The sequence below is a fragment of the Athene noctua genome, chromosome 13 (assembly GCF_965140245.1).
Source record: "Athene noctua chromosome 13, bAthNoc1.hap1.1, whole genome shotgun sequence".
NCBI lineage: Eukaryota > Metazoa > Chordata > Aves > Strigiformes > Strigidae > Athene > Athene noctua.
This window is the reverse complement of record NC_134049.1, coordinates 1,449,237-1,460,481: the sequence shown is the minus strand read 5'-3', so window position 1 is coordinate 1,460,481 and position 11,245 is coordinate 1,449,237. Positions and strand designations below refer to the sequence as shown.

Genomic DNA, 11,245 nt, shown 5'->3' with positions numbered 1-11,245 from the left:
CAGTGAAGGGTCACACTGACCTGGAGCTTCTATAAAAACATGGTATTAATTTTTCAAAGACTGCATGTCTTGGGAGCAGAACACTAGCAAACAGTGCTGCTGCACCTCCACACCCATACAAAAGTAGCAGCTGTGGTAGAACTGCTGCCCTGGGCTACCTAGGAGTGCTAAAAATCACAGAATTCTTGTTATTTCAAGACTAGCAATTTGTACTTCAAAAAACTGAGTCACAACTTATTAGAATAAAATTTTATTTACTGCTCTCAGGATCCTTATTTTATACTTTAAAGTATGCAACAAAACCTGCTACATTCAAATCTATACAGATTTACTGATATATCATTCATGTTTTACAAAACTGCATATAGAATTTGGGAAAATTTATAAGTTACCTTTATTTACATGTAATATTCTCAGCCCTAAACGACCTAGTCAAAGAATAAAACAAAGTGGGATTTTAAACATCCCTTAAGACCCATTACATTTGTTACATAATTTACATATCTTTATAGAGAGATGTGCTACACTTCCTTCTTGCATATTTATAAAGACTGTGACTAAAATTTGCTGGCCAAAGCTAGGTACTGTGATTTCCTCAGATCGTATTGGTAATAAAATGTTAAAAGGAGAGCAAGCCAGGTATATAAACTTTTTTTTCTTCTTTTAGAACCAACTTTGCTAATCATTTTAACCAGTACTTGCTCAAAAGTGTTAATACAAAAAATACCCACATTTACATAAGAAATCAAATTAATATTTATATGACAGGTTGATCTACAATAAATTGCACATTGTTGGTTATGACTTTGGTTATACTGTATTAACAAATTTGGTTTCTAGGCTAACAGTGGAGGAAAAAAAATATAAAAATGCACCTATAGAAACTAGCATAACCTGTAAACATATTACAGAACCAAATTCTGCAGCTGGTTACATGTGCATAACCTCCAGGCAGTTCAGAGAAGTTTGCACATATCATACCAGACTGCTGAACTTGGCCCAGAAAACCCTGTAAACATGTTTTTTATTGTTATGTAGTGCAATACTGCAAGAATGGATAATAAAGGCCTCTAACTACCAGTAACTAATACTGAGTGATATCCATACAAATTTCACTTGAAGATTAATTTGTTGCAAAAGGCTGAATTGAAAATATTATCCATTGAACTACAAATTTATCAAAAAAAGTGATGAACACTCAATAAACCAACGACAGTATACAAATTCAGAGAAAAAACTGATATAATTTCTCAATATAATTCAGAATTATGTTGCTTGTCTTTTATATAAAAATCCCGGTTCTGTTACACTGTTTTAATAAAAGCAAGTTAAAAACAAAAATCTAACAAATAAAATGTGTCAGCAAGTCAATGTTCTGCAAACTGATGGCTGATAATACAAACAAATGCTTTCCAATGTTTTACCTAATATGCTGAATTATAAGGTGCTTTGGGCAGATCTGTAGCAAACAGCCTGAAGCAGCACAGATTATGATATTGCATTATATAAAGTTTGTTGGGTTTGTTTGTGTTTTTTTTTTTAAAAAACATATTAGCAATTTCAGTTGTTCCTCTTAAAGCAGCAATTCAAATTTATACTCTCTGCAAAGATTTCTTCACAGTTTTACTTCAGTAGTTTACTGCAAAACAGTCTGTCAAATACTGTAGAAGAGGCAACTGCTTAAAAACATTTTAGTTTTTGACTTACTTGGCACTGGCCCATCCAATGTGTATATTGTAGTTATTAACAAAGTACACAAAAACTGTGGAAATGGCAAAATACATTTCAAAAGTTAGTGAATTTTTAATCCTTACTTATTTTACAAGTGATACTATGAAAATTCAAGATCCATGTGGCTAAATACAATGGTAGTCCCTGGAAAAGTCAAACTTGTTTGTAAACCCTTAAAATGAAATTGCAGCACTGGACCAATATAATTTGTGTCTCTGTCTTAATCAACCCCATCAAAACCCTGAGTATTTTCAATCGCTAGAAGCAGCTTATCCCATAAATCTTCAAACGAGTCATATGGAGGCAAATCCAAGCGATTAAAGCTGAAAAACAGAGGAAAACTCTTAAGTATTTTATCACTCTTCCTAAAGGTTGTAATTTATCTAAATTAAATACTCACCAGGTATGAGCTCTTGGCAGTTTTTCAGGGGTACCCCACTGTTCAACTGTAAACAACTGTGGTCCATTTGAACCTGCAGAAAAGAACACATCAATTTTCACCTCGTGATGAGATTCTTTTATAATCAGAAATTCAAATTTTGAAATATTTTGGGGTTTTGTAATCCAATTCTGACATTAGTAGAATTCATATCTACACAAATCAGATACAGTCTATACTCAGTAAGAGTCAAGATCCCAACTCAGTTGTATTTTTAATTATTTCTTGCTGTATCTTAATTTCAAGAGACTTTTACACCTTAAACTCGGAAGTCTAAGACCTAAATGCAAATGTATAGTAGCTGGCATTGAAAATTTTATTCAGAAGAGTTTTATACTGTATAAATTCTGCATGTAAAAATTTAAGACTTACCACATGTACCAAGTTATATAAACTGGTAGAAAGTGTTTAGTGTCCACCTCCACATACATAACAACAGAGTGGAGTAACTGAGAACTTTTTGAAGCGTGGTGACCATGTGTGTGCTCCAGGGATGTACAGATGCACCTGAGAACTTTACTGGCTAGCAAGTGCAGCTCCAGCTACGCCTGTGCCTTCAGCAACTGTCTCCAGCATGCCCTATCTGAAAGCTTCTCGGACCCCTCAACTCTTGCCAAGTGGATGAAAAGGGCATTTTGAAACCATTTCCTTAAGCTGTCCAAAGCATCTGTTACATTTGGAGAAGACAGTTTAGTTTTGGTTTGGTTTTTTTTTTTTTTTTTAAACTATCTTGTCAGGGAACAGAATGTGACATCTGATGGTGGGTGTCCTCTGACTATTCTACAAGGAGACCATCAATACAGTTAGAGAATTGTATTTCAAGGCAGGTGGCTACCCAAGAAGCTACCCAGAAGCCTTCTGCTTCTGAAATGGAAGATGTGAAACATGTTTCAGAATAAAGATGAGCAGCAGTAATGAGAACAGGCTTACCTACAAATACAGCTGAGGTGTAAGTGCTGTGTAGAATACCTTCAAAACTATGAAATCAATTTGGTTTTATAATGCAGGCAGTCACCTTCCCTTTTTTCCATGACTCCTCCAAAATGTTGGGGCTTTTTTTGACTACCCAAGGTAAAATTGTCAATTCAAAAATATTTCATTTGTGGTTTTATGGAGACATGAAAAAAGTGTATAAATATAATTTCATTTTATTATGAATAACACGTAATAACGCACATTGTAGAGAAGCAGATTTGGGAGATGTTAGTCAACTTCGATACAGAAAAAAACCCAAGACAATTCATCCCAAACGTGAAAATAAAACAAGAGGAGAAAACCTGTTCACAACTACTAATGCATACAAAAAGGTAAGAAATACCAATCAATGCACAGAAACGGTACTTCATACAAGTCTAGTGAGTGAACTAGACAGATGAGAGCAAGCACTGCGCACTTCATCCTAAAATACCATCAGTGAGACAGATATGTCAGTAGTTGGGGGAACATTCCCAGCTCCTCCTCTTTACTTTCTTCTTTGGGTTATGTCTTCCTTCAACACAGAAGACTGGTTAGAAAAGGTAACTAGGTAAGAACACCAGGAATAAGGATGAAGCAGAGAACTAGCTGTTGCAAGATAAAACTCCCTTTTAATAGCTAGGTAAGAGGATAGCTAAAATGCAGACTTACAACTAATTAACTAGAGGTTGACAAAGCAGCATGGGAGAAAGACAAGAAATATAAGCAAGCCACATCTGTTCTCAAACTTGCGTGGATCTGCTCCCAGACACCAAGCACTGCGTTTACGATCAGAAATGCCCCTCTGGGCCAGAAGAGGGAGATCTCCTGCTAGAAAGCCGGCTGGAGAGGGAACAGCCACAGGGCAGCCCGGCAGCAGACCGCCACGTACCAACACAAGCACTGAAGAACCACCTACAGTTCTTCAAATACAAGCAGGTGCTGGAAAAGTGATTGTGGTCATTGCTGGGGTTTAGTGAGGATGGCATGCTGGCCACAGTAAAGCAGAAATAACCAAGAGAAAGAAACAACGCACTGTGAAAGACAACTGCTAATTGAATTTTTCATTAATGAGTGAATAGAGCTATAGAAACTGGGACTTGGCTGGAAGACTGCCCAAGGATATCCTAATCCATAGGCAGAAGGGAGCCATGAGCTTCAACAGTTTCTTTCCTTCTGTCATTCTTTAGTTCTATCTCTCATGGTGTTTTCAGACAGATAAAACAAAAACCCAGAGGCAGCAGAATTCTGATTGGCTTCCACTGCAGTGAGCATGGGCTGTAACTCCATCACTACCAAGGTTCAGGTGCAACAGCAGACACATGGCTCAAGTCCACTGCAGGCACTGTTCTCCCCACTGGAACCCACAACTCACTGATGGAACAGAAAAAATAAACTATTTACGATGAAAATGAAGAGGGAGAAACGGGGACACACAGTGAGTGGTGTTTGTTTGTGATTCTCGTGGTTTATAAACAAACTGTCTTGTTTACAAAGGAGGAAAGTAGTCTAGCAGAAACCATCATAGCTGAGGGCAGCTGAAAACAGGCTTCCCATACGCAAAACATCCCGACCCTTTGCGGGCTGTCCTGGCGCTTCCCACAGTGGATTTGCTGGCTCTGGTTTTGCAGTCTGCTCCCCGCTGCCATCTGCTTGTTTCATCTCTGCATCGTAGGTTCCCTACTCCTGGCATGATGTTTAACTAGTGTCATTTCAGCCGTCCTCTTTAAAGTAAATGTATGTGTAGAACTGTGGCTTGTGAGCAGATAAAAGCAGTTGGGGGACTCGGGAGAATCTGAAGTTAACTGCTGATGCCAGCATGTCTTTGTAATCAGATCTTACATTACTGAGAATTTTCTTCAAGCTCAATCATATGTTAAACAGGGATTTTTGCAGCTCTTTAGAACTTCAAGAATCCACGTTCAAGGAGTCCTACACATTTAAAAACTTCCATATACAGAATTAAAATGAAGCATTTATAGAACATGAGACACTTGTGTGATCTAAGCGACTCTTCTCTAACTTTGCTTCTTACACCTGCCAGTATATTTTCATTTTTAAAGCAAAGTTTGAGTAATGCGCCTATGCTTGGAGTCAAATATCATGACAGTGTTGGTATCATGTTCTCTGTCACTTAATTGTGAACATAATAAGTACTCACCATACAGCTCAGCAAACCCATTCATAGGTACACGTGATGTGCCAGTAACAAATTGAAGTAATCTTATTCTCTTTTCAGAGTCCATCATTAAGACTGCCTATGTATGATAATTACAATTAAAGATTTATTTTTAAATTCAGGTTTTACACTAACAGACTTACACAACACAGTTTCTATTTCTAAATCATTATCTCATATATATATATATAGGCACTTTTTTTCAGTGACACACATAATCTGTGACTTCTGCCTATTGCTAAAAGCTATGAAATCAACAATTTAATGGCACTGTAAAATCAGTACAGTTACTGGCTTAGCAGGCTGTTAAAATACTTCCCTTGAAGATCTGGCCCCCTACTTTCTTTGAAGTTTCCTGATGTTATGAACTAGCAGCCAAACTCCTGTAATTTATTAAACAGAGGAGTTTAACACCTCTTTACTGTAACCATGCCAGAAAAGTCTACACAAATATTTTGAACCCCAGTCAGACATGGATTTAAAAAAAAAAAAAAACAAACAAGTATCAGTAGTGTGTTTACATTCTTACCATGCACCTCATCTTTAGTTTTCTTACTGTCTTTCTCAGGAGTTTTAACAGTCAAATATTTACCTACCTACTGATGAATCACATGATAAACTAGCATAGCTGAAAGGCAGCAACTTTTGAACAGGTTTTAAGTAAAAAAAAAAAAAAAAAAAAATTAGAACTTCATGATACCTTCCAGAACCACTGTATTACTTGATGGTTTATGTTGTAGCCATTTTTGTATTTTGTATGTAGTTTCCAATCAGCCACATCCACATCTCCCAGTCCACACATTAATAACTACACAGATTAAGAAAAAAAAAAAAAAAACAAAACAAACAACACACCAAAGTTTAAGTCAGTAACATTAAGTTTCAATATAATTTGTTTTCTTTTCCTTGATACACTTACCTCTAGTTCATTTTCATCAAAAATTTTAATCAGATCCTGTGGTATTAGTTCAAAAAAGCCCTAAAAAAAAAAAAAGGGTGAAGTTTTTAAAAATCAAGTCAATGTTACTTAAGCATTTTTGTTCACTGAGAATGATATTTGGATGCTTTACTAAACAAAGCCAAAGCAATATATCAAATACAGATGTTTGGACTCCAGTAGGCCCCAGTTTGGTCATAGTACTTCAAATTCAGTCTTATCTCACATCTTTATTGTGCAACACTGAATGCTGGATATATAAGTCTGAATATATGCAATATCACTTATACAAGTAAGGATAAACCAGCTACTTTAATTCTATTAGTTTGATTTATTTTTCATTTATGCAGAGTTCATTAAATAGTTTGCACTACAGATAAAGCTGTCAGGCAGGATTGAGAAATAAGCAAATTTTTCTACATGAATTAAACACTTCAGTTAAAACACACCAAAAATATTTTTAAAGTCTGAAATAATTCAAAGCTGACACTACTGCCTTTTTTATACCTCTAACAACATAATCTGAATCTTCAGGATGTCCAAAAAAGCTTGTTTTAAGATTAAATGCAACAAATTCTCAGAAGAATCTGTTTTTAACTAAAACTATACCTCTTTAAAGGCTGCCATTTGTTTCTGCACTCTGCTCACAAATCTCCACTGAATTACAAGACTGTAAAAAACAAACCAAAACCATGTAAGATGAAAGCAATTTATATACAAAGCAACAACTTTGTTTTGTTAAGACAACTTAACACAGAGCCCCTGTTATTAGGGGGGCAATCCAGTGAGATACATGGCCCCAGTGAGCCCTACTTACTGAATGTAGTCTCTCTTGTTCTTGTTGGTAACAACAATTTCTGATCCACCACTCTTCAGTTCATGCTGATGGGTCTAAACACAATACACAGAACAGGTCTTAAATGAGGTAAGTATGTAACAGAATTCATATGGTTTTATTAGGTAATTTAGATAATTCTTGAAGACTGCAGAATTTGAGAACTATGAGAAATACAACCAGTTTCACAGGTCAGCTGTATAAATAGAATTTGACTGACTGCTTTAAAAAACCCTAGTGTTCAGGGTTGCCAGACTGCAATGGGGCAACCTCTGTCCTTTCTGACCTGCTACAAGAGATCACCTGTTTGCACACAAGTTCTCAGTAACGTGGACTTCACTTACTGTACATTCAGTGACCCAGCCTGTTTTCCAAATCTCAAGGAAAAACACTTACAGAACCATTTTATACTACTAGAACCTCAGCAGACAAATAAGATTTTCAGTTCATTAGGGATGTACATTTTCACACTCCTACTTCGGATCACTTCACAAGACCACAAAGGCCATTATCCCACTCAGATACAGTCGGCGTCTGTAATTTAGAATTTTCATTCAAGACCTGTGGTATATTTCTACAGGACCTACCTTGGATAGCTTTCTACACAACAAAAAACTTGTTTATTCCATAGTTTTCTAGTACATCTTAGAGAAAAAACCCTACCACTGCCTCCCAGTGAAATTTATGATTCCAACCATTTCCAGAAGAGCTCATCCTTCCCAGGCAATCACATAAAACCAATCTCTACTCCAGATTAAGTAATGGGACCATGGATATCTTCATCTCAGCTACATTCACAGCAACAGCTACATTTCAATACAATATTATTTAACCAAAAAGCATGAGCTCTTATTTAAAGTTCTGCTTATTTCCAAGCCCTTTATCACATCACAGCCAGGGTAACAGAACACTGCATGAGCATGAGCCAGCTAAAAGAAGCATTCAAGTGAACAAACCAACATGACTGTGAATGAAGGGTTTTCCTTATTACCGTACAGATTTTAAAAAAAAAAAACCCCACCCACATAATTTCACAGGTCAAATGTTTTCTTTCATGTTTTGTCTATTTTACTTTACATAAACATACTAACCTGACCAAAAAGTTCTTCATCTACTATAAATCTGAGGTCCAGTTCTGTTGGATCATTTTCAAGAATCCATCTCAAAGAATTGTAATATTCACTATCCTAAGAGAGAGAATGACCAGGTTGTAAATTTTAAACTACAAGAGGATCCATTACAGCCCAGTGAATGCTGCTACCTAGGCTAATCCTGTATTGGATACAGAGACCCCGCAATTGTACAAAGCTACAAGGACCTTTAAAGATGTTTGGAAGCTGACGACTCGGACATCTCATGTAGCAAAAAGGTGTTAAGATGTCACAGCATTATCTGAAGTAATGTATTTTGGACTCTTCTGTGTCTCACATCCTGTATTTATCTTCCTTTTATTGTTAGGCATTACTACAAAGAGCCTTAGGAAATGAAAATTAAGGTAAAGCCAACAGTATCCTGGGCTGCACCCCGAGCAGTGTGGGCAGCAGGTACAGGGAGAGGATTCTCCCCCTCTGCTCTGCTCTTGTGAGACCCCCTGCAGGGCTGGCTCCAGCTCTGGGGCACCAACAGCAGAAGGACACGGACCTGCTGGAGCGGGGCCAGAGGAGGCCACGGAGATGATCAGGGGGCTGGAGCCCCCCTGTGAGGACAGGCTGAGAGAGTTGGGGGTGTTCAGCCTGGAGAAGGCTCCGGGGAGACCTTCTAGTGGCCTCCCAGTACTTGAAGGGGCTACAAGAAAAATGGGGAGGGACTCTTGATCAGGGAGTGTAGGGATAGGATGAGGGGGAACGGGTTTACATTAAAAGAGAGTGGATTAAGAATAGATCTAAGGAAGAAATCCTTCCCTGTGAGGGGGTGAGGCCCTGGCCCAGGTTGCCCAGAGAAGCTGTGGCTGCCCCCTCCCCAGCAGGGTTCAAGGCCAGGTTGGACGGGGCTTTGGGCAACCTGGGCTGGTGGAAGGTGGCCCTGCCCGGGGCAGGGGGTGGGACTGGATGGGCTTTAAGGTCTTTTCCAACCCAAACCAGTCTGTGATGCCATGAAATGGGCTACATCCTTTTTGATACATCTTACTCAACACTGGTGCTGTTAGTTTTCTTCAGGGTAGCTAGCACGGGGCTGTGGTTTGTGCTGGAGACAGTGTTATAAGCCAGGGAGGGGCGAGTTCCTGCTGAGCAGGGCTCACACAGCTCAGGGCCTTTGCTGCTGCTCCCCCTCCCCACCAGCGAGGAGCTGGGGGGGACACAGCCGGGACAGCTGCCCCCAGGGATGTTCCAGACCCTGTGGCCTCACGCTCAGCACACGGAGCTGGGGAAGGAGGAGGAAGGGGGGTGCTGGCAGTGACGGCGTTTGTCTGCCCCAGTCACCGCTCCGTGGGACGGAGCCCGGCTCTCCTGGGGTGCCTCAACCCCTGCCTGCCATGGGAAGGGCTCAGGGAGTTCTGGGTTTGCTCTGCCTGTGTGCGTGGCTTTTGCTTCCCCTGTGAAACTGTCTTCATCTCAGCCCAGGAGTTTTCTGCCTTTTACCCTTCAGATTCTCTTCCCCATCCCACTGGGTGGAGAATGACCAAGGTGCTGTGTGGTGCCTGGTTGCTGGCTCACTACAACACAGACTTATAAAAGATGTAGCCAAAATTTCTTTGCATCATGCACTTTCAAACCTTCACAATGTCATCAAAAGATATAGAAAAGAAATTTAATATGAACATGAAATCCTAACATACATGATAAAGCAAATGACATACCACAGACTCCATATCATGAAGTGTTATTGGTTTCTGGAGCATCATCTTGTAAAAAGGACGAATAAAAAAGGCTTTAAAGAAGAACAAATAAATTGAACAGTATGTAACTTAAAATCCAAAATATGCACAATGTTAATCTCAATACGATGTTACATAAAATAAATACTAACCATCCAAAAGTTTGCCATGGTAAACAGCCATTCCAGCTACACGACCTATAAACTTGAAATAAGAGAGATGATCTTCATTGCAAAGTCCAGAGTTTGGATTGATCTGCAGAGTATAGTTATCTCTGAAGTTGAGGGAGGGAGCAGGGAAGAGAAAGAAAAACAAGATGTTGTACTATTGGAATAGTCCCACATTTGAAGATCTGAAAGACACTGGTTAAGTCAGGTATTACTTTTCATTAAGTTGAAAAAATAATATTTGGATTAATCACTAGTCTAACATTTAACAATACTCAACAGAAGACTATTAGCAGAACAGAATTAACAGTTTTGAAACACCATGAGCTACCTTTGTAAGTTAGAGATACGCCAAAGAGAAGGGATTAACTCCTACTCATTTTACAGTAGTCAGAATAACATCCTCCTCATTATCTGTTAAATACTGTCTCTTCTGAAAGGAGTAGATGGTTGCAAGCGTATGCCTGTCTATGCAAAGATGTCATGCCTTGTGGTAGACTACTGGAAAAAAAAATACAGGTACTTTCTCCACATTATTGTCCTATCAAACAAAGGACTAGTTGCAGAATATTGCACTTATTAACAACTAAACCCTCCTATACAGTTTTTTTGGGGAAGTAATTCCATTCTTAAAGGAGGTACAAGAAATACAGCTGCTTTCTCTAACTAGTCTTCATGTCTTCTAGACCTGTGTTACTTACGTAGCTGAATATTCGAACAATCCATAATAAGGATTAAACATTTCTTTAGAGAGAAGGAAGAACCATTCCCTGGCCACTCCTCCATAGTCTAAACCTTTTTCACCATCAAATTCAATCCATAGTCTTGCTTTAAGGAAATCTGCTCTCTTTACAGCTATAATCCTTCTGTAAGAATCTTCAAGGATTGTTGTGCGATGAATTTTCATTTCAAATCTGTTTGGAATATCACTCTGAAAAAAAAAAGCATATTAAAACAGAATAACAGAACAAAACCCAGCATCTTTTAGTCTTGCAGAGTATGCAAATTCTGTAAACGGACAAAGAATGGCACACAAATCCTTTTCTTAAATAATCTGGCAACTTAACACAATGATTGAGAAGAGGCTCTACTTATATACAATTCAACTAGCACAGAGAGTTTCAGATAGTAATTTCTATTTCATACCAAGAAAACAGGGTTGAAATAAGTTCTTACTAGGAACAGCAT

General features: G+C 38.4%; 1 protein-coding gene across 8 annotated transcripts in view; it reads right to left on the bottom strand.

Moving 5' to 3' along the window:
- Window positions 1-240: 240 nt before the first annotated feature.
- NEDD4 (NEDD4 E3 ubiquitin protein ligase) overlaps window positions 241-11,245 on the bottom strand; it is a 59,839-nt gene continuing 48,834 nt past the window's right edge. For 7 of the 8 annotated variants that reach the window (XM_074916833.1, XM_074916836.1, XM_074916837.1 and 4 more), the window contains 11 exons: window positions 10,759-10,988; window positions 10,043-10,164; window positions 9,873-9,943; window positions 8,167-8,262; window positions 7,058-7,131; window positions 6,850-6,910; window positions 6,223-6,282; window positions 6,004-6,111; window positions 5,286-5,382; window positions 2,132-2,204; window positions 241-2,054 (listed from right to left, as the gene is read on the bottom strand). In XM_074916833.1, the coding sequence (XP_074772934.1) occupies window positions 1,952-2,054; window positions 2,132-2,204; window positions 5,286-5,382; window positions 6,004-6,111; window positions 6,223-6,282; window positions 6,850-6,910; window positions 7,058-7,131; window positions 8,167-8,262; window positions 9,873-9,943; window positions 10,043-10,164; window positions 10,759-10,988 (1,095 nt within the window). In that variant the 3' untranslated portion in view covers window positions 241-1,951. The remainder of the gene's footprint in view (window positions 2,055-2,131; window positions 2,205-5,285; window positions 5,383-6,003; window positions 6,112-6,222; window positions 6,283-6,849; window positions 6,911-7,057; window positions 7,132-8,166; window positions 8,263-9,872; window positions 9,944-10,042; window positions 10,165-10,758; window positions 10,989-11,245) is intronic. The other variant, XM_074916834.1, reaches the window with a different exon arrangement.